At 38.9% G+C, this 24,888-nt stretch overlaps 1 protein-coding gene across 1 annotated transcript; it reads right to left on the bottom strand.

Annotated features, from left to right (window-relative positions):
• Positions 1 to 1,409: 1,409 nt before the first annotated feature.
• On the bottom strand, positions 1,410 to 24,489 carry LOC110780318 (uncharacterized). The gene is made up of 9 exons (XM_056842277.1): positions 24,400 to 24,489; positions 24,229 to 24,281; positions 23,727 to 24,081; positions 23,504 to 23,590; positions 22,685 to 23,380; positions 22,460 to 22,597; positions 22,160 to 22,381; positions 20,860 to 20,924; positions 1,410 to 1,479 (listed from the first exon to the last, which is right to left on the bottom strand). The coding sequence occupies exons 1-9, from the start codon at positions 24,487 to 24,489 to the stop codon at positions 1,410 to 1,412; spliced, it is 1,776 nt and encodes a 591-aa protein (XP_056698255.1).
• Positions 24,490 to 24,888: the final 399 nt, after the last annotated feature.

The following is a 24,888-nucleotide window of genomic DNA, read 5'->3' as shown; positions in this document are numbered from 1 at the left end:
TGCGTGCCTTCCCTAGCTGCGCCCGAACCGAACAAGAACAAGTCTTTAGGACTCCAAGTGTCGTCCCTCCGTAGATAGTCCACAGCACGTCCGGATCCGCCTTAAGATTGACCAACTAGAATCGCCCTTAAGGTACTATTATTTTCGGCACTTTATAGGCAAATGTGTGACTGAATTTTTCTCTCAAAAACTCACTTTGAATACTTTTAAACTTGTGTTATAAATTGTGAGCCCTAGCCTCATATTTATAGCGGTATGGAAAGGGAATCGAAATCCTATTCAGATACAAACTAATTAAACCTAGAATCCTACAAGAACTCTAATTTAATTAATTTATCAAATAGAATTAGGAATTTAATCATTAACCGAACTCTGCATGTTTTAGGAAACTTGCACGAACACAAACACTTGCACACACACGCACGGCAGCCACGATGGGCCCCATGCGTGCGCGCGAGCAGCAGCCCACTCAGCGCCCGCGCGCGCTGCGCGTGCTGTGCGCGCTGTGCGCGCTGCGCGCAGCCTGCTGGGCCTGGCCTTGCGCTGGGCCTGGCGTTGCTGTTTGTGCGGCGCGCTTGGCTTGCTGGGCGATGGCCTGGCTTCGTGCTGGGCCTCGTCCGGCAGGCCTCGTCCGATGCTTATTCGTACGATGCGCTTCCGATTAAATTTTCCGATTCCGGAATTCATTTCCAATACGAACAATATTTAATATTTCCGATTCCGGAATTAATTTCCGTTTCGAACAAATATTTAATATTTCCGTTTCCGGAATTAATTTCCGATTCCGGTAATATTTCCGATTCTGACAATATTTCCGTTTCCGGCAATATTTCCGATTCTGGCAATATTTCCATTTCTGATAATATTTTCCGACACGTACCATGTTTCCGTTTCCGGCAACATCTACGACTTGGATAATATTTATATTTCCGATACGATCCATATTTCCGTTTCCGGCAATATCATCGTTTCCGGAGTATTCATTCCTTGCCTGTGACGATCTCAGCTCCCACTGAAACCAAGATCCGTCGGTTCCGAATATTCATAGATGGAGTATTTAATGCTATTAAATACTTGATCCGTTTACGTCCTATTTGTGTGACCCTACGGGTTCAGTCAAGAGTAAGCTGTGGATTAATATCATTAATTCCACTTGAACTGAAGCGGCCTCTAGCTAGGCATTCAGCTCACTTGATCTCACTGAATTATTAACTTGTTAATTAATACTGAACCGCATTTATTAGACTTAACATAGAATGCATACTTGGACCAAGGGCATTATTTCCTTCACAACAAACTCCTACAAATTTATGAAAATCAATACAAAGTCAAGTCCTCAACATTTACCAGATTATTAAGGTTATCGGCATGTTTCTCCGCTGGGTTTTTGAAGATCGAATCAATCAATCTTATTGCCTTCCCCTTAATGTCAAAACAGACACCCCACCAATGTTCTTTGACCAGTACGGGGACAAATACCTGTAACACACAGGTGTCCCGTTATAACTGCTTCACTTAAAAATTAACCACACATATATTAAACCATAAAACATTGTTAGGTTATGATTCATATGACAGTTCATAAATCATGCGGAAAAACCATAAAGCCAGGAAACATATTATTTACACATAATCATTTAGCATAGTTTAGATGCATACTCTTTGTTGCGTGCCTTCCCTAGCTGCGCCCGAACCGAACAAGAACAAGTCTTTAGGACTCCAAGTGTCGTCCCTCCGTAGATAGTCCACAGCACGTCCGGATCCGCCTTAAGATTGACCAACTAGAATCGCCCTTAAGGTTCTAATATTTTCGGTTAGGTAGGCAAGAATATTGGCTGATTTTTCTGCTTAAAAATCTTAGTTTTGAATACTTAAAACTTGTGTATAAATTATGACCCCTAGGCCTTTATTTATAGAGTTATGGAAAAGGAATCGTAATCCTAGTAGGATACGAATTAATTGAAATTAGAATCCTACATGAATTCTATTTAATTAATTTATCCAATTAGGAATAGAAATTTAATCATACACTGACTCTTGTAGATTTAGGAATCACGCATGAGCACAAACTCACACACACACGGCAGCCACAAGGGCTGCCCATGCGCGTGCGAGCAGCAGCCCACGCAGCGCGGCCCACGCATCCGTGGCCTTGGCGCGCGCTGGGCCTGCCTTGTGGTAGGCCTGGGCGCTGCCTTGGCTGGGCTTGTGGCGTGCATGCTTGCTGGGCGATGTCCCCGGCTTCGTGCTGGGCCTTCGTCCGGCAGGCCTCGTCCGATGCTAATTCGTACGATACGCTTCCGATTAAATTTCCAGTTCCGGAATTTATTTCCGATACGAACAATATTTAATATTTTCGATTCCGGAATTAATTTCCGTTTCGAACAAATATTTAATATTTCCGTTTCCGGAATTATTTTCCGATTCTGGTAATATTTCCGATTTCCAATAATATTTTCCGATACGTACCATGTTTCCGTTTCCGGCAACATCTACGACTTGGATAATATTCATATTTCCGATACGATCCATATTTCCGTTTCCGGCAATATCATCGTTTCCGGAGTATTCATTTCTTGCCTGTGACGATCTTAGCTCCCACTGAAACCAAGATCCGTCGGTTCCGAATATTCATAGATAGAGTATCTAATGCCATTAGATACTTGATCCGTTTACGTACTATTTGTGTGACCCTACGGGTTCAGTCAAGAGTAAGCTGTGGATTAATATCATTAATTCCACTTGAACTGAAGCGGCCTCTAGCTAGGCATTCAGCTCACTTGATCTCACTGAATTATTAACTTGTCAATTAATACTGAACCGCATTTATTAGACTTAACATAGAATGCATACTTGGACCAAGGGCATTATTTCCTTCAGTCTCCCACTTGTCCTTAGGGACAAGTGTGCATTTCCTAATTCCTTTGTCGCTCGATGCTTGCTCTTGAACATAAGGTAAGAGTTGTCATCCTTATTATGTCCAGAGGTGTTCCTCGGTTTCAGAGTTCAACTGATCAAATAAACAGATAATCATAGCCTATGATTCATCCGAGCACGGCCATGCATTTCACAGTTTCTAGCTCTCCGAGTGGCCTTGTACAACTTTTAAGCATCTCATCCCGATTTATGGGAGGACAATCCCAATCTTGCGATCTTGAGATTAGACTTCGTTTGATAGGTGATTACCTGAGCGTTGCCTTTATAGCCTCCTTTTACGGTGCGACGGTTGGTCAACGTCAAAGCAACCAGTTCTCAAACAAGTAATCTCAAATCACTCAGGTATTGAGGATTTAGTGTCTAATAATTTAATGAAATTTACTTATGACAGACTTTCATCTCTTACAGTAAAGTTTCATAGGTCTTGTCCGATACTAGTCTTCCCAAAGTAAGTATCTATGCAAATGATTATGACATTGCCATGTCCACATAGTTCAAGAAACAGAACTACTAGTCATCTTGCATTCTAATCGTCTAACGTTTTCTATGCGTCCAATTTTATAGAAAACTCCGACTAGGGACCATTTTCAACCTTTGACATTCAAGTTCACTTGATAGACATTTCTTAGTCACAGGACTGGTCCTGACAGTCTATCTTGAATATATCGTCAAATTTGAAGGGACTCATCATTTAATACTAAACCAAGATTAAATGGAATATGAAAATACATTTCATATATGATAAATGTTCAACCCCAATGTTTTATAACCATGGGCCTCAAACCCATCTTCTAAAACAATTCATGGAATTCAAAGCTATGCTTGATTTCCAGTGCTACAACGTGAGTGTTGCTTCTCACTTGTTGCATAGGTTTAGTTATCATGCTTTGCCAATCTTAATATCCTTTTCATCGAATGTTCTTCGAGATATGATGATAAGATCTTTTCGAGTTTGTTTATTATGTGATCTAGTCTTTCTTACTACATTAGTGGTTCTACGCATTTTGCAATGAAGAACCATTAAGTTAGCAGACGTTTTTCTTGCTTCAAGAGTGGTTCCACGCATTTTTCAATGAAGAACCATCAAGCCAGCAGATAGGTGATCTACCCAAGTTCAGTGAAGAACTTTAAACAACCCTGTTTTATTGCTTCTTAGGCAATAATTACTTTTACTTCAACTGCATAGGTTGCTAGTGATGCTTTGTTTGGATTTACCTATCCAAGCAGTTCATAGATATGTGGAAGACTCTCCAACTATATCTTAGAACATAGAAATTAATATTTTAATTTCCCACGCAACAACTCATGGTCTCCAATCCATGTTGCCATTTCAAAACACGATGCTCTATAGCTCGTCTTTATCAATGGTTAACTCCAAAGGGTCTTGCTTGATCCTTTGCCAGTGTTTATGCGTGTAGCATCAATATTTAGCGTATCTTTATTTCCTTGAATCAAGAACTATTCCTATGTACCTTTTCAAGTACCATAAGTATTCTTGATCTCAATCTAGTTGATCTTCACTTAGATCAATAGAGATTGGTATATGTTCGTCATGCCTAAAGTCATACGATACGTTTTTGGCGATCCTCATATTATATCATACATGATAAATTCTTTTGCAGAATAATTCCCAATTGAATTCTATTCATGTAACTTTAGCTTATTCAATTTCAGCAGATACTGAATCTAGCTAAATTCTTTGACATATAATATAGGTTAAGAATCTCATTTAGACTCTTTGATGTTTAACTTAGTAAATGCTTATACATAGTTCAAACATCCTTTACTTAGATTTATTCACATGGGTCGAATATCTCCAATGGAGACTTTCGTGTTTGATTTAGTAAATGCCATTACTTAATCCAAAACAATATCATAAGATTTTTGTAAATAGATCTTAATACCCAGTATGTACTAAGTTTCGCCATGGTCCATCATTGATGAATTATTTCAAATCTAAGTCATTAGCATTTGAATGTTATTTCACAATAGAGAGATATGTGTGTAATACACATAGGACCAATTAAGTTTTAAGTACTCCCACTAAACTTCTTATATATCTATAAGAATCATGTACATTTTATGAAACTAAAATACTTATTAGCTTCACTAAAATACATTTCTAATTCCCAATTGCTTGCTTAAATCTGTACTTAGATTTCATAAGCTAGCTTTCCTTTTCAAGCATTTATTTGGATCCACAAATCCTATGACATACCATGTACATAGTTTATTCCAACATTTGATTGAGGAATACGTTTTGTCATCCAATTGCCATATGTACCAATATGCAATCATTGCTTGAATTATAGACTTAAGCATTACGATTTTGCATGAGGTTTCAACACAATCCATGCCATGAATTTGCTTGTAACCTTTAGCAACTAATCTAGCTTTGTGTGTGAACACAATTCCATGTTTGATGGTTTTTATCCTTAAAACAAACTTGCAACCAATAGGTGTGAAACTATTCTTGCAAATCAACAAAATTTTAATTTTGTCATCAAAACATTGAGTATGTTTTATGGCCTTTAACCATCTAAAACATTTGAGTCTATATATGGCCTCTAACCATTTTAGGGAATCTGGGTTTCGTCATAGCTTTCTTACAAGTCACTTCTTTTAGTTTGACTGCAAGTTGTAGGTTTCTTTACTATCTAATAGAAGAATTGCATAGTTTCAGTGACCTGAACTCCATGTTTCTTCACTATCTAATAGAAGAATCTCATAGTTCCAGTGACTTGAACTCTATGCCTACTTGGGTATAGAACATCAAACAACAGAATATCAATAGCCACTTTGAAAGTCCTTTGAATATTCTGTTCTCCTTGAAGCACTTGTAAAGTCTTCTAAGAGAAGTCTATTCTTTAAAGCCACTTCTAAAGTCCTTAAAGAATAAGTTCGGTTTTTCTGAAGCACTTTGAAAAGCCTTCGGAATGTCCGTTTATGTTTGTTGTTCGCCTTGAAGACTTTCGAGGTCTATTTTCTCCCACTTGTCATTTTGGAAACAAATCTCCAAAAGGACATTATTTCGAGCAAACAAACATTATGTTCTCAAAAATTCGTGGTAGAAACAATACCCTTGTGTCTCATTTGAATAAATCACAATGAAACATATATCTAGACTTGGGCCTTAGTTTGTTGAATAACAAACACTAAGCTCCCACTGAGTTTAGCAACTCTTTAGACATATTATGAAAAGATATTCTGAAATTACTTTTCAATAGCTTTGACGAATTTGGTTTAGTTTGGTGGTAGTTGAGCATTTTGTTTTAGAAATTATAGGAAAAGTCTTTATGATTCATCATTGATCGAATCAAGTACTAATTGACTTCGATTATTCCAACTACGATATGCCATATCTTATGGACCTAGATTGTGAAATTACAACACACAATCATTGATGATCATATTTGGTCTCAAGTAATCATCAACATGATCTAACCTAGATCTTTATGATTTCTTGCCAAGTGGATTTTATACTTCTGAATCCTGGAATTACCCAAACAGATTCAACTTATATCACATTTGAGTCAATAAACCTATATTCACTCAAATCCATGTGAAATAATAAAGTCATAAAATCTTTCTTTAGCTTTGAACTCTATCGTCTAGGCGTTCTAACAATAGTTCATATCTTTTGTTACTTTCAACAAGTAAGACTAGCTTGTCTTAAGTTGATCTAGAAATCAACCAACTTTCAAAAGTCCATTAAAATAGAGCTTTTGAATGTTAACTTGTTGATATGGTCTAAGCAACAATGCCAAAGATTAGTGGAACTCAAATCAAGGGGTTGATTTGAACCTAGTAAAGTTCTTTAAAGAGTTGTTTGTTTTAATCAAGCATATTGACTCAACCTGTAATTGACCATTTCATTCAAATAAACAAACAAACATTGTTTTTGTTTTTCTTGAATGTGAGTCTTTCTGTGTTTGAAGCAGAAATTTAGGTATGCTGATTATGGAACAAAATAGCCATTAAGTTCCAGCCTTTGAAAGGACTTAAAACAAACTTAGATGACCCTACAATTAATGTAGCATTGCCATGCTTCATTTCCCACTTGTAGGTCATTAGTGTATCCTAGCTTCCATTGTTTGAGTTATTACCGAAGTAAGAACCTCAAGCGGTATATGATACCAAGGAAGTTTGATTGCTAGGTCACTTCTCTTTAAACATAAACTTATAGGTAGAAACGGAATCGTAAATTCCTTTCATTTGTTCCTCGTTTTCCTATTTCTTGTACCCTTTCTTATAGTCTTAAGAATTGAATTCTTTAGTGTTGACTTTTATACTTTGTTAGATATGTCCAATGTCACCAACAAGGTTCTTTACCATTTTAATTTATGTTGAATATTCTGTTTCAACTAGATGATCTTACCAGAAGCTTCTAAAGTTCTCTAAGCATCGATCTATTCGAATGTCTAGGAACTAGACTCATTCGAGAATTAAATGGAAAAAGGATTTTAGGTTGTTAACCATTGGTAAAGCTGAGCGTTTAAACTCAATGCTTTATGATCTCAAAACCACATTGTATTTTGAATTCACAAGCACCAATCGGTTTGCCATTCGACTTTGATACTCGAAAACAACCATAAAAGTCGATATAAGAAACGTACATTTTAAATTGCTCACTTTCTCTCATTTCCGTGAATCGTTCTTGGATTCACTACCAATCGAGGAAATTTACTGTTACCTTTCTAAAAGGATTTATTGCAGTGCAAGATATTTAATTATAAACAATAATTAAAACATACATTGAAGCATGCAAAGTCTAAACATTTATCATGAATAATAACTTGAAATTAAAGCAACCATGCAATTCAAACAAGTTATTAGCATTTTATTCGATTTTATTGTTCCGGCAGGTGTGAATAAAATGATTCCAAGATCCTAAAATCATTGAAGAACTAAGCACAGTTTGTCGACTTAATTCTAGAACATCTTAGGTAAGCAAAAGCCTTTTGCTAATAGTCTAGAAACTATTCTTGGTTGATAGGTACGTCTAAGAACTTATTAGGTAAACCTATCGAATTTGCCACGACATAAAAGGACTCCTTACTTATATCGTTGAGTTTCACCAAAACTAACATGTACTCACAATTATTTGTGTACCTTGCCCCTTTAGGACCAATAAGTAACACCTCGCTGAGCGAAAACTATTACTAGATTGATGTAAAGGATATCCAAGCAAGTGTATATTTTGGCATGGCACCTTTTAACTCAATTTTTAAGTTTGGAACTTAAGGCTCTTACTATGTTGGTTAGATTTTAAGTGAACTAAAATCCTTAATCATGCAACATAATCAAGCTTTTGATCTCATGCATTTTAAGACATATTTAAAACAATAAATAACTTAAAACATGCATAAGATATTTGTGATCTAGTATGGCCCGACTTCATCTTGAAGCTTTGACTTCAAAGTCCGTCTTGAAAATCTCCGTGGGAGGCACCATTTTCTTCAAATAGGATAAGCTATAACTAATTACAACTATTTGATGGTTCGCAGACCATATTTGAATTGAAAAATAACTTTGGTACTTTAGACCAATTACATTCAAATTAATGGTACGCAGACCATATTTTCTATCCTATTTGGGCCATACTAGTCACTTCATAACCTGCAAAACAGTACATATACAATATATACCATTCACCCATTCATTATCATGAATGGCCCACTTAGCTGGTTAGTAAAACACATTATGCATCACGTAAACATTTGCAGCAATTAATCAAGGGCACCAATAATCTACCAATTATTCAGTCCTTATTAATTCTAATCAAGTTGTTTTAACCTTAAGGATTTGTAGACCTAATCAAGAGTTTATGACTAAAAAGCGCTCCCACTTAAACCAATAAATTCATATGCTTTACCAATTTTAAACATAAAAATGTATTTCTAGTCCAACCGGAAACATACAAATTTAATTAAAATTTAAAGCTCATATCAATTTATAATTGAATCCAAAAATTTAATTTAATTTCAGTCGTATTTAAATTAATTCATGATTTTAATTTTAGTAAAATAATTAGAATAAATAACATTTATTATAATTATAATATTCAAAATTAAAATCCAAGAAAATAATTCAAATTATTAATTTTAAAATTAATTAAAATTACGTGAACTGAAATTTTCAAATTAAACATTCAAAACGATCTAATCGTAACGCAAACACCCTACGCGTTGCACGCCCATGGGCCGTACGCACACAGCCATTGCTGGCCATGTGCGCGCAGCCCATGCGCTCGTCGCATAGCTGCTGCTGCCCTATCGCAAGCCTCCGCACGCATTGGTGCTCGCTGCGCGCGCCAGCGCTCATCGCACGCGAGCTATCGCTCGCAGTGCGCGCGCGCGACATCGCTCGCTGGGCGCGCGACATCGCTCGCTGGGCGCGCGAGCCATCGCTCGCTGGGCGCGCGACATCGCTCGCTGGGCGCGCGACATCCCTCGCTGTGCGCGCGAGCCATCGCTCGCTGGCGCGAGCCATCGCTCGCTGGCGCGAGCCATCGCTCGCTGGCGCGAGCCATCGCTCGCTGGGGCGCGACATCGCTCGCTGGGCGGGCGACATCGCGCGCTGTGCGCGCGAGTAATGCTGGGCGCAGCGCTCGTGGCACGCGAGCTTGCGCTCGCTGCGCGCGAGGCTGCGCGCTCTTGTGCGAGGCAGCGCGCGTTGTGGCGCAGCTCGCTTGCTGCCCACACGCGATTGCCTTGGCTCGCCCTTCGCCCATGCCCATTCGTTCATTGCTCGTGGCACACGACACAAGGCAGGGCTGCTGCCTTGTGCTCGTGCACTACGCCCTTGCTCATTGCATTCGTGCCGCACGGGCGACGAGCTCCCTTGCTCGTCGTCGTATGCCCGCATTATACAACACCCCTTAAGGGTAACACGAAGCGTCCATTGCTTCGTGCGTGCAAGTTATATGAACGAATCGCATAAAAATTTAAAATTTATATTTAAAATTAATGACAAATTAATAAATATTATTAATTTCATAATTTTAGGGCGAAAAAATCGAAAATTTATTATCCAATTGATTTCCGATTGTTATGGATTCAAGTCTAGGTCATAAAAATTTAAAATTTATCGTAAATTTACAATTTTTATGGTGGTTTTTAATCATAGGTTTCTAATTAAATTACAATTAATTATGAAAATCAAATTAATTCTAAATTATTCTAATTTTCAACAAATTAATCATAATTAATAATTAGATTGCATAATTAACAAGACTAGGCATTCAAACTTGTTAAACATATGCAGTAGGTCAATCAAAAATTCAAGATTTATCAACAAGAATCGCAAATATTTAATTTAACATCTTAAATTTACGAAATTTTGCATTCGAAAAACTAAAACCTTCGAAAAGTCATAGTTAGGCTTCGAATTTGAGAATTCTGGGTTCGGCAGAAAAATACTATTTTTGTCAAAATTTTAGAATGCCTTTTACATGCGGAATTGACACAAAAATCACTCGATTTGGATGAGTAACGAAGAAACTGCCGAAAAACTGCGTACGTATAATAAACGCAATTTGCAATTAATTAACAATTACGAAAATTAATCACCCCTTTTAATTCTTGCAAATTTGTAATATTTAACCATGTTCATGCAATTTAGATTATGAAAATAATAAGGGGCTCGTGATACCACTGTTAGGTTATGATTCATATGACAGTTCATAAATCATGCGGAAAAACCATAAAGCCAGGAAACATATTATTTACACATAATCATTTAGCATAGTTTAGATGCATACTCTTTGTTGCGTGCCTTCCCTAGCTGCGCCCGAACCGAACAAGAACAAGTCTTTAGGACTCCAAGTGTCGTCCCTCCGTAGATAGTCCACAGCACGTCCGGATCCGCCTTAAGATTGACCAACTAGAATCGCCCTTAAGGTTCTAATATTTTCGGTTAGGTAGGCAAGAATATTGGCTGATTTTTCTGCTTAAAAATCTTAGTTTTGAATACTTAAAACTTGTGTATAAATTATGACCCCTAGGCCTTTATTTATAGAGTTATGGAAAAGGAATCGTAATCCTAGTAGGATACGAATTAATTGAAATTAGAATCCTACATGAATTCTATTTAATTAATTTATCCAATTAGGAATAGAAATTTAATCATACACTGACTCTTGTAGATTTAGGAATCACGCATGAGCACAAACTCACACACACACGGCAGCCACAAGGGCTGCCCATGCGCGTGCGAGCAGCAGCCCACGCAGCGCGGCCCACGCATCCGTGGCCTTGGCGCGCGCTGGGCCTGCCTTGTGGTAGGCCTGGGCGCTGCCTTGGCTGGGCTTGTGGCGTGCGTGCTTGCTGGGCGATGTCCCCGGCTTCGTGCTGGGCCTTCGTCCGGCAGGCCTCGTCCGATGCTAATTCGTACGATACGCTTCCGATTAAATTTCCAGTTCCGGAATTTATTTCCGATACGAACAATATTTAATATTTTCGATTCCGGAATTAATTTCCGTTTCGAACAAATATTTAATATTTCCGTTTCCGGAATTATTTTCCGATTCTGGTAATATTTCCGATTTCCAATAATATTTTCCGATACGTACCATGTTTCCGTTTCCGGCAACATCTACGACTTGGATAATATTCATATTTCCGATACGATCCATATTTCCGTTTCCGGCAATATCATCGTTTCCGGAGTATTCATTTCTTGCCTGTGACGATCTTAGCTCCCACTGAAACCAAGATCCGTCGGTTCCGAATATTCATAGATAGAGTATCTAATGCCATTAGATACTTGATCCGTTTACGTACTATTTGTGTGACCCTACGGGTTCAGTCAAGAGTAAGCTGTGGATTAATATCATTAATTCCACTTGAACTGAAGCGGCCTCTAGCTAGGCATTCAGCTCACTTGATCTCACTGAATTATTAACTTGTCAATTAATACTGAACCGCATTTATTAGACTTAACATAGAATGCATACTTGGACCAAGGGCATTATTTCCTTCAGTCTCCCACTTGTCCTTAGGGACAAGTGTGCATTTCCTAATTCCTTTGTCGCTCGATGCTTGCTCTTGAACATAAGGTAAGAGTTGTCATCCTTATTATGTCCAGAGGTGTTCCTCGGTTTCAGAGTTCAACTGATCAAATAAACAGATAATCATAGCCTATGATTCATCCGAGCACGGCCATGCATTTCACAGTTTCTAGCTCTCCGAGTGGCCTTGTACAACTTTTAAGCATCTCATCCCGATTTATGGGAGGACAATCCCAATCTTGCGATCTTGAGATTAGACTTCGTTTGATAGGTGATTACCTGAGCGTTGCCTTTATAGCCTCCTTTTACGGTGCGACGGTTGGTCAACGTCAAAGCAACCAGTTCTCAAACAAGTAATCTCAAATCACTCAGGTATTGAGGATTTAGTGTCTAATAATTTAATGAAATTTACTTATGACAGACTTTCATCTCTTACAGTAAAGTTTCATAGGTCTTGTCCGATACTAGTCTTCCCAAAGTAAGTATCTATGCAAATGATTATGACATTGCCATGTCCACATAGTTCAAGAAACAGAACTACTAGTCATCTTGCATTCTAATCGTCTAACGTTTTCTATGCGTCCAATTTTATAGAAAACTCCGATTAGGGACCATTTTCAACCTTTGACATTCAAGTTCACTTGATAGACATTTCTTAGTCACAGGACTGGTCCTGACAGTCTATCTTGAATATATCGTCAAATTGAAGGGACTCATCATTTAATAAACCACAAATTAAATGGAAAAATGAATTCCTTTCATTTATTGTGAATGATTAACCAATAATGTTTTACAAAGATTTAAACTCTAAAACTTTAAAACATTAAACAGAGACATCAAAGCCATTCTCCAATATGCTTGATTCCCATAGCTGCAGTGTGCGAGTTGTGCTTCGCTTGCGGCAGAGGTTTAGTTAATGGATCTGATATGTTGTCATCAGTTCCAATTTTGCTTATCTCGACTTCTTTTCTTTCAACGAACTCTCGTAGAAGGTGAAATCTACGAAGTACATGCTTGACTCTCTGGTGGTGTCTAGGCTCTTTTGCCTGTGCAATAGCTCCGTTATTATCACAATACAGGGCTATTGGTCCTTTAATGGAGGGGACTACACCAAGTTCTCCTATGAACTTCCTTAGCCATATAGCTTCCTTTGCTGCTTCATGTGCAGCAATGTACTCCGCTTCAGTTGTAGAATCCGCAATGGTGCTTTGCTTAGCACTTTTCCAGCTTACTGCTCCTCCGTTGAGGCAGAAGACAAACCCAGACTGTGATCTGAAATCATCTTTGTCGGTTTGGAAACTTGCGTCCGTATAGCCTTTAACAATTAATTCATCATCTCCACCATAGACCAGGAAGTCATCTTTGTGCCTTTTCAGGTACTTCAGAATATTCTTGGCAGCAGTCCAATGCGCCTCTCCTGGGTCTGACTGGTATCTGCTCGTAGCACTGAGTGCGTACGCAACATCCGGGCGTGTACATATCATAGCATACATTATTGAACCAATCAATGATGCATATGGAATCCCATTCATTCGTCTACGCTCATCAAGTGTTTTTGGGCACTGAGTCTTGCTTAGAGTCATTCCATGAGACATGGGTAGGTAGCCTCGCTTGGAGTCCGCCATCTTGAACCTATCAAGCACCTTATTGATATAAGTGCTTTGACTAAGTCCAATCATCTTTTTAGATCTATCTCTGTAAATCTTGATGCCCAATATGTACTGTGCTTCTCCTAGATCCTTCATCGAAAAACATTTCCCAAGCCAAATCTTGACAGAGTTCAACATAGGAATGTCATTTCCGATAAGCAATATGTCGTCGACATATAATACTAGGAAAGCAATTTTGCTCCCACTGACCTTCTTGTATACACAAGATTCGTCCGCGTTCTTGATGAAACCAAAGTCACTGACTGCTTCATCAAAACGTATATTCCAGCTCCTGGATGCCTGCTTCAATCCGTAGATTGATTTCTTTAGCTTGCATACCTTTTTAGCATTCTTTGGATCCTCAAAACCTTCAGGCTGTGTCATAAACACAGTTTCTGTTAAAACGCCGTTTAAGAAAGCAGTTTTGACATCCATCTGCCATATTTCGTAATCGTAATATGCAGCGATTGCTAACATTATTCGAATAGACTTTAGCATTGCAACTGGTGAAAAGGTTTCATCGTAATCCACACCGTGGACTTGCCTGTAACCTTTTGCAACCAATCTAGCTTTGAAAACTTCAAGTTTCCCATCCTTGTCCTTTTTCAGTTTGAAAACCCATTTGCTTCCAATGGCTTGGTAGCCATCTGGCAAATCGACCAAATCCCATACTTGGTTTTCAGACATGGAGTCTAATTCAGATTGCATGGCTTCTTGCCATTGCTTGGAGCTAGGGCTCGTCATATCTTGCTTGTAAGTCGCAGGTTCATCACTTTCAAGTAATAGAACGTCATAGCTCTCGTTCGTCAAAATACCTAAGTACCTTTCCGGTTGAGATCTATATCTTTGCGATCTACGCGGGGTAACATTTCTAGATTGACCATGATTCTCACCAGATTCTTCTAAAGATCTCTGAGTTTCATCTTGAATGTCATCTTGAGCATTCTCTAGAGTTTGTTGTTCGACTCGAATTTCTTCGAGGTCTACTTTTCTCCCACTTGTCATTTTGGAAATGTGATCCTTCTCCAAAAAGACACCGTCTCGAGCAACAAACACTTTGTTCTCAGATGTATTGTAGAAGTAATACCCCTTTGTTTCCTTTGGATAGCCCACAAGGATACATTTGTCAGATTTTGGATGAAGTTTGTCTGAAATTAATCGTTTGACGTATACTTCACATCCCCAAATCTTAAGAAAAGACACATTTGGAGGCTTTCCAAACCATAATTCGTATGGAGTCTTTTCGACAGCTTTAGACGGAGCTCTATTTATAGTGAGTGCAGCTGTATTTAGTGCATGTCCCCAAAATTCTAATGGAAGTTCGGCCTGACCCATCATTGACCTGACCATGTCTAGCAAGGTTCTGTTCCTCCGTTCTGACACACTGTTCCATTGTGGTGTTCCAGGAGGAGTCAATTCTGATAGAATTCCACATTCTTTCAGATGGTCATCAAATTCATAGCTCAGATATTCACCGCCTCTATCAGACCGCAGTGCCTTAATCTTCTTGGCTAATTGATTCTCTACTTCACTCTGAAATTCCTTGAATTTGTCAAAGGATTCAGACTTATGCTTCATTAGGTAGACATAACCATACCTACTGAAGTCATCAGTGAAAGTGATAAAGTAGCTGAAACCACCTCTAGCATTTGTACTCATTGGTCCACATACATCTGTATGGATTAAACCCAATAGTTCATTTGCTCTTTCTCCAACTTTAGAGAAAGGTTGCTTTGTCATTTTGCCAAGTAAACATGATTCGCATTTACCATAATCCTCTAAGTTAAATGGTTCTAGAATTCCTTCCCTTTGAAGTCTTTCTAAGCGTTTCAAGTTTATATGGCCTAATCGACAATGCCACAGATAGGTGAGATCTGAATCATCCTTTTTGGCCTTTTTGGTATTTATGTTATATACTTGTTTGTCGTGATCTAATAAATAAAGTCCATTGACTAATCTAGCAGATCCATAAAACATCTCTTTAAAATAAAACGAACAACTATTGTCTTTTATTATAAAGGAAAATCCCTTAGCATCTAAGCAAGAAACTGAAATGATGTTTTTTAGTAAGACTTGGAACATGGAAACATTCTTCCAGTTCCAAAACTAGCCCGGAGGGCAACGACAAATAGTAAGTTCCTACAGCTAATGCAGCAATCCGTGCTCCATTTCCCACTCGTAGGTCGACTTCACCCTTGCTTAACTTTCTACTTCTTCTTAGTCCCTGTGGATTGGAACATAAGTGTGAGCCACAACCTGTATCTAATACCCAAGAAGTTGAATTAGCAAGTATACAGTCTATAACGAAAATACCTGAAGATGGAACGACTGTTCCGTTCTTCTGATCTTCCTTTAGCTTTGGACATTCTCTTTTGTAATGGCCTATTCCATCACAATAAAGACAGCTTGATGTGGACTTGTCCTGCTTTGATTTAGCATTGCCCTTGGACTTTCCACCTTTCTTGAATGGTCTCTTTCTAGCCTTGAGTAAATCTTTGGCTTCACAGTCCAGTACTATTTCAGCCTTTCTGACAAGGTGAATAAATTCTGCAACTGTTTCTTCTCTTGGTTCACTTAGGTATAGTTGCTTGAAGCGACCAAACCCACTGTGTAGTGAATTGAGCAAGACAGAGACTGCCATCCTTTCGCTTATTGGTGTTCCTAGTAGACTTAGGCGATCAAAATATGAACACATAAGATCCACATGGAACCTCAGTGGGACGCCTACCCTTTGTTTAGTGCGAAGGAGCTGAACATGTGTTTCTTGGACCTCCATCCTATAACACCTGTTGGGAGAACTAACCTTTAGACCAGACATTGATTCAATCAACTCATGGACGTTCAGGTCCCTGTCCTCCGTACTTCCACGACAGATATCCCTCAGATTCTTGATGAGCGTAAAAGGTTCATAGGCTACAAACCTTCTAGCCCAATCATCAGGGATATTGTTCAGCATGAGACTCATAACCTTTTTGAGATCCGCATCCCAGGCGTAAAACCTCTCAGGGGTCATGTCTCTGGCATAGTAGCTTGGCATGGGATGTGACAGTACATACTCAAGTCCATTGAGTTTGACTATTTCAACTAGCTTAGCTTCCCATTCAAGAAAATTTGTCAGGTTCAGCTTGACCATAAGCTCAGAACCCATGATGATGTTTTGATTGTTGTTTGCCATATTAAAAACTACAATTGAAAACAAATAAATAACCATTCACAGTTTCTCTTAATAAACTTAAATTCTAGCATACATGCATAATTCAATGTTTATTAAGCATTTTATTCAAATTATGTGTTCCGGCAGGTGTGAATAAAATGATTCCAAGATCCTAAAATCATTGAAGAACTAAGCACAGTTTGTCGACTTAATCCTAGAACATCTTAGGTAAGCAAAAGCCTTTTGCTAATAGTCTAGAAACTATTCTTGGTTGATAGGTACGTCTAAGAACTTATTAGGTAAACCTATCGAATTTGCCACGACATAAAAGGACTCCTTACTTATATCGTTGAGTTTCACCAAAACTAACATGTACTCACAATTATTTGTGTACCTTGCCCCTTTAGGACCAATAAGTAACACCTCGCTGAGCGAAAACTATTACTAGATTGATGTAAAGGATATCCAAGCAAGTGTATATTTTGGCATGGCACCTTTTAACTCAATTTTTAAGTTTGGAACTTAAGGCTCTTACTATGTTGGTTAGATTTTAAGTGAACTAAAATCCTTAATCATGCAACATAATCAAGCTTTTGATCTCATGCATTTTAAGACATATTTAAAACAATAAATAACTTAAAACATGCATAAGATATTTGTGATCTAGTATGGCCCGACTTCATCTTGAAGCTTTGACTTCAAAGTCCGTCTTGAAAATCTCCGTGGGAGGCACCATTTTCTTCAAATAGGATAAGCTATAACTAATTACAACTATTTGATGGTTCGCAGACCATATTTGAATTGAAAAATAACTTTGGTACTTTAGACCAATTACATTCAAATTAATGGTACGCAGACCATATTTTCTATCCTATTTGGGCCATACTAGTCACTTCATAACCTGCAAAACAGTACATATACAATATATACCATTCACCCATTCATTATCATGAATGGCCCACATAGCTGGTTAGTAAAACACATTATGCATCACGTAAACATTTGCAGCAATTAATCAAGGGCACCAATAATCTACCAATTATTCAGTCCTTATTAATTCTAATCAAGTTGTTTTAACCTTAAGGATTTGTAGACCTAATCAAGAGTTTATGACTAAAAAGCGCTCCCACTTAAACCAATAAATTCATATGCTTTACCAATTTTAAACATAAAAATGTATTTCTAGTCCAACCGGAAACATACAAATTTAATTAAAATTTAAAGCTCATATCAATTTATAATTGAATCCAAAAATTTAATTTAATTTCAGTCGTATTTAAATTAATTCATGATTTTAATTTTAGTAAAATAATTAGAATAAATAACATTTATTATAATTATAATATTCAAAATTAAAATCCAAGAAAATAATTCAAATTATTAATTTTAAAATTAATTAAAATTACGTGAACTGAAATTTTCAAATTAAACATTCAAAACGATCTAATCGTAACGCAAACACCCTACGCGTTGCACGCCCATGGGCCGTACGCACACAGCCATTGCTGGCCATGTGCGCGCAGCCCATGCGCTCGTCGCATAGCTGCTGCTTCCCTATCGCAAGCCTCCGCACGCATTGGTGCTCGCTGCGCGCGCCAGCGCTCATCGCACGCGAGCTATCGCTCGCAGTGCGCGCGCGCGACATCCCTCGCTGGGCGCGCGACATCGCTCGCTGGGCGCGCGAGCCATCGCTCGCTGGGCGCGCGACATCGCTCGCTGGGCGCGCGACATCGCTCGCTGTGCGCGCGAGCCATCGCTCGCTGGGGCGCGACATCGCTCGCTGGGCGGGCGACATCGCTCGCTGTGCGCGCGAGTAATGCTGGGCGCAGCGCTCGTGGCACGCGAGCTTGCGCTCGCTGCGCGCGAGGCTGCGCGCTCTTGTGCGAGGCAGCGCGCGTTGTGGCGCAGCTCGCTTGCTGCCCACACGCGACTGCCTTGGCTCGCTCTTCGCCCATGCCCATTCGTTCATTGCTCGTGGCACACGACACAAGGCAGGGCTGCTGCCTTGTGCTCGTGCACTACGCCCTTGCTCATTGCATTCGTGCCGCACGGGCGACGAGCTCCCTTGCTCGTCGTCGCATGCCCGCATTATACAACACCCCTTAAGGGTAACACGAAGCGTCCATTGCTTCGTGCGTGCAAGTTTTATGAACGAATCGCATAAAATTTAAAATTTATATTTAAAATTAATGACAAATTAATAAATAATATTAATTTCATAATTTTAGGGCGAAAAATCGAAAATTTATTATCCAATTGATTTCCGATTGATATGGATTCAAGTCTAGGTCAAAAAAAATTTAAAATTTATCGTAAATTTACAATTTTTTTATGGTGGTTTTTAATCATAGGTTTCTAATTAAATTACAATTAATTATGAAAATCAAATTAATTCTAAATTATTCTAGTTTTCAACAAATTAATCATAATTAATAATTAGATTGCATAATTAACAAGACTAGGCATTCAAACTTGTTAAACATATGCAGTAGGTCAATCAAAAGTTCAAGATTTATCAACAAGAATCGCAAATATTTAATTTAACATCTTAAATTTACGAAATTTTGCATTCGAAAAACTAAAACCTTCGAAAAGTCATAGTTAGGCTTCGAATTTGAGAATTCTGGGTTCGGCAGAAAAATACTATATGTTCATGCAATTTAGATTATGAAAATAATAAGGGGCTCGTGATACCACTGTTAGGTTATGATACATATGACAATTCATAAATCATGCGGAAAAACCATAAACCCAGGAATACATATTATTTACACATAATCATTTAGCATAGAATAGATGCATACTCTTTGTTGCGTGCCTTCCCTAGCTGCGCCCGAACCGAACAAGAACAAGTCTTTAGGACTCCAAGTGTCGTCCCTCCGTAGATAGTCCACAGCACGTCCGGATCCGCCTTAAGATTGACCAACTAGAATCGCCCTTAAGGTACTATTATTTTCGGCACTTTATAGGCAAATGTGTGACTGAATTTTTCTCTCAAAAACTCACTTTGAATACTTTTTAAACTTGTGTTATAAATTGTGAGCCCTAGCCTCATATTTATAGCGGTATGGAAAGGGAATCGAAATCCTATTCAGATACAAATTAATCAAACCTAGAATCCTACAAGAACTCTAATTTAATTAATTTATCAAATAGAATTAGGAATTTAATCATTAACCGAACTCTGCATGTTTTAGGAAACGTGCACGAACACAAACACTTGCACACACACGCACGACAGCCACGATGGGCCTCATGCGTGCGTGCGAGCAGCAGCCCACTCAGCGCCTGCGCGCGCTGTGCGCGCTGTGCGCGCTGCGCGCTGCGCGCAGCCTGCTGGGCCTGGCCTTGCTGTTTGTGCGGCGCGCTTGGCTTGCTGGGCGATGGCCTGGCTTCGTGCTGGGCCTCGTCCGGCAGGCCTCGTCCGATGCTTATTCGTACGATGCGCTTCCGATTAAATTTTCCGATTCCGGAATTCATTTCCGATACGAACAATATTTAATATTTCCGATTCCGGAATTAATTTCCGTTTCGAACAAATATTTAATATTTCCGTTTCCGGAATTATTTTCCGATTCCGGTAATATTTCCGATTCTGACAATATTTCCGTTTCCGGCAATATTTCCGATTCTGGCAATATTTCCATTTCCGATAATATTTTCCGATACGTACCATGTTTCCGTTTCCGGCAACATCTACGACTTGGATAATATTTATATTTCCGATACGATCCATATTTCCGTTTCCGGCAATATCATCGTTTCCGGAGTATTCATTTCTTGCCTGTGACGATCTTAGCTCCCACTGAAACCAAGATCCGTCGGTTCCGAATATTCATAGATAGAGTATTTAATGCCATTAAATACTTGATCCGTTTACGTACTATTTGTGTGACCCTACGGGTTCAGTCAAGAGTAAGCTGTGGATTAATATCATTAATTCCACTTGAACTGAAGCGGCCTCTAGCTAGGCATTCAGCTCACTTGATCTCACTGAATTATTAACTTGTCAATTAATACTGAACCGCATTTATTAGACTTAACATAGAATGCATACTTGGACCAAGGGCATTATTTCCTTCACACCCATACCACTACCGCTCGCTAACCATTCCCTCTCGGACACAACATTCACAATCATACGCTCCAACTCGGGTTTGAACAACTCAAGTACCTGCACAAACCAAACATGGTGCACCAAAACAACTCAACTCAACTCAACATCCAAAACAATCATACGCTCGGGTTTGTACATAAATTACACTAACCCTAACCAACAATAACACAAAAACTCAATCTAAATTCAATCAAACAAGTTTCTTGATTTGCACATAAATTACCTGATGCGCCAGTTCTTGTTAGGAATGGCAATGGATCGGACTCGGATCGGACCCTATAGGATCCGAATCCGATCCGATTCATAAATGGACCTAAAATTTAGGTCCGAATCCGAGTCCGACTCCGAATAGACATCCTCCGAGTCCGACTCCGAATGTATATTTGGAGATCCAGATCCGAGTCCGCGTCCGACTTAAATCGGACCTCCATACCGAGTCCAAAATTTCAGCCTCAACTTAAACAAACAAAAAATAAAGCGAACTCATGTAGATCCCAGATCCAGCAATATACGAATTGGGGTAAATCCAGTACTACAAAGTGAAGTAATTCAAGTAATAAAAACTTGAATCTTTTATTAATGATAATAAATACAAGTATGTTGCTACTTTATATACGAGGTAAAATCAAATTTGTATGAGTTGATTTAGTAATATATAAAGCATAATATTTTATTAAGTAACAAATTGTAAACAGTTTGAATATGAAACTGAACAAAATAATCGCACCCCAAAAATCTGACATGAACCACCGCCCACCGCTTCTCGTCTTGAATCAATCTATACTTCTACCTGACAATATGTTCGCGGCCTCGAGACAACGGAGATGTTTTTCTTCACCGTATTGTGAGTTTTTGGGTTTTGTTTCATAAAAGATGAGAGAGATTATCTTTTTCAAAATTTGTTGAATTTTAAGTGAAATATTCAGAGAGAATAAAGAGGAGAAAATGTTGAATATGATAAAATGTTGAAGATGATCTGTAACTCCATACAAACTTGAGGAGGGAGAAAGGAGATGAGGGAGAAAGATAGAAAAGTTGAAGAAAAGCGGCAGAATACATAGAAATAAATTAGGGTTAAGTTATTTATACCATACATGTGATATGTTTTGAACGCGGGTCGGAGTCGGGTCGGAGTCGGGTCGGATGCTGTCCAGGCTCTGAATCCGATCCGACTCCTATTCGGATTCGGAGTTTTTTTATCGGATACGGACTCGGATTTTATTTTTTCGGACTTGGATCGGACTTTTTTCAACGGATCGGATCGGACTCGGATCGGACTCGGACTGAATTGCCATCCCTAGTTCTTGTACAGCGGCACTATCTCTACTTAGATTTCCTAAGAGGGAAACACCAGCGTTTCCCCCTGCATTGCCAACATCTGCCCTGCTAGGATCAGTTTCCGTGCCCTTGCCGGTCAACGGCTCATCCACAATTTCAATCCGCCTGTCAACTTCCTTGTTTGTCAGGCCACTAACACTGTTTCTCACTTCACCATCATAAACCACCTTCTTTGACTGCAAATACATAAGTACCTCGTTAATTACAACGTAACTAAATATTTTTCAATCAAACATCAAGTAATTTTGTATTACCTTGGATCTACCATAGTCATATCCTTTTCTCTTGTCTCTCTTGATTGCTTTTTTCACTTCCAGGTTCCCCCAAACCTTCAACCTAGGTAAAGGTTCTACATCAACGGGGGTTCCCGCCAAGCGATCAAGGTAAAAAATCTGCAAATTTAGTCAAACAAGTATTAGAACTAGATTTGCAGTTATATAAAATCAAATAAATAAATTAAAATGTGACACAAATCTTACCATTAAGGCCACAACACAGCCACCGCATCCACGAGCATAACCATCATCGTAAAAACTCTTCAAAAACACTTCCACACGTTCCATCAGCCTATTATAACTCCACGTGCACCAATCGTACTCCTCTGCCACACCACCAAACGAAACCACAACCATCAATTTGTGTGACAGGTTGGTGCACATGGCTGTAAGGCAAAGTAAGTGGCCCACTACCACAGCCAAGAACGCATTACTAAATGCTAGCTTCTCACCAGGGGTACTTAGAGGTATAACCTCCCCCGCTGAATCTTTCTCCCCCTCCACAACTTTGGCTACCTTCGCCAACAACACCATATCCTTCGAAGGATCAGCAACTCCAGTACCGTACATCTTAAATAGCTCAATGGCAGGACGTACCATTTGCTGATCCTTCCAATCAATTGCCACAGGTGCAGGAACATCCTTCGTTCCCATTGGCAACCCAAAAATCCTTTGAACATGTTGCGGGGTAAACCGGAACACATTCCCATCCCCAAACTCTACATGCCCCTCAACATCTACCCTGGTCATCAACCAGTAACAGAACCTCCTGTCCAACTTCCCCAACTTCATTTCCAACAACCCCGAGAAACCCATTTTCTCTACTTCTTCCCGTCTTGAATCATCCAGTTTCTTGATTAACTTGACGAACGACTCGACCCGGCAAATAATTTTAGGGGCCTGATTAAGAAATATTTTAAAAATAATACATATAACTTTTATAAATTATATAACTTTTATAATACATTACTAAAGAAATTCTAATACTCAAATGTTAAATCTAACATAAATAACACAATTTACCTTTTCACAAGTTCGTAAATGCGTCAAGACAACACGATTACGTGCCTTGACAATCTCCCCGGCACTCTTGCTCTTTTTCTTCGAAACCTGAAAATATATTACGCAAACCTGTTAAAGCTTATTTAACATAATACTAAATTTATTTAAATTTATATTTTATTGCAAATAATACTTATTTAATTTAAAACAATAATTTAGTATTACTTAAAATACTAAAATTTACCTTCTTCGAGGCCTTTTTTGAGGCCTTCTTCGAGGCCTTCTTCGAGGACTTCTTCCTCTTTCTCTTTCTTGGCTCTTCCTCCTCCTCCGAAGAAGATGAAGACGAGGAATCACCTTCTGTCCCTTCCGTGGATGACGCAGAAGATGAAGCAGAGCACTCCTCAGAGGAGGACTCCTTGGAGGAGGACTCCTCTTCACTACTTTCCTCCTCGCTGCATTGTACGCCATCTAGATCTTCACTTGCCTCCTGGTACACCAGCTTCTGCCTCTTTTTCTTCCTACTACCACTTGCACTAGGTTTCACAACATGCTTCTTTCGGAGGGGTTCTCCCAGCTTTCTTTGAACCACCCCCTTTCTTCGTCATCTTTAAATTCCCCATACTAACTTCTACACAAAATTAAACCATGAATGTCAAACTACACAACTAATACCAGGACACTCAAACTACACAAACTCGATCAACATCGATTAACATTCAACTAACAACAAACAACTGACAAACAAGAAGCGGGGGTTCCCTAACACTTTCACAACAACGGCAACAACCCTTACAAGCTTGTTGCAAATACCATGCATTCAATCACATCAACATACTCCTCTTTTTATAGAACCGGCTTCCGACTACCCAAACACCAATCAAAAAACAAGATAAAAAGGCAACATTTGCAAATACCATACATCGATACATCACAACTGAGACCCATCCACCACCACCACCACCACCACCACCACCACCTACACCTCCACCATCACAACAAGGCATGCCACCACCTTATTCTAAAAAAATCAATCAGAGTTTCATTATAAACAAAGTTATGCCCAATTTCTATTTCGATGAATTGCAAATACCAATACCAAATTATTGGCAAAAAAACCTAACACTATTTCCCATTTAACCAACAAATTGAAACTACTTCAACCATTTAAACAGAATTATAAAACCAACTCAAGCAATTAATTAAATCGTATCAATTTATCATCTTTATCAGGAATGATGCAAGCACTTTATCACATTCAATTTATCATCTTTATCAGGATTAATGCACAAGCAATTCACAAATCAACAAAAATCCATTCTCACCAAAATAGGGTAAATTAGTGCGAATTAATACAATTTATGCAAACATTTGCTCAAGTGGTGTTAAAATTTATGCAAACATTA

This window comes from Spinacia oleracea, chromosome 4 (assembly GCF_020520425.1).
Source record: "Spinacia oleracea cultivar Varoflay chromosome 4, BTI_SOV_V1, whole genome shotgun sequence".
Classification (NCBI taxonomy): domain Eukaryota; kingdom Viridiplantae; phylum Streptophyta; class Magnoliopsida; order Caryophyllales; family Amaranthaceae; genus Spinacia; species Spinacia oleracea.
Note: the sequence above shows the minus strand (reverse complement) of the source record. Positions and strands in the feature narration are given on the sequence as shown.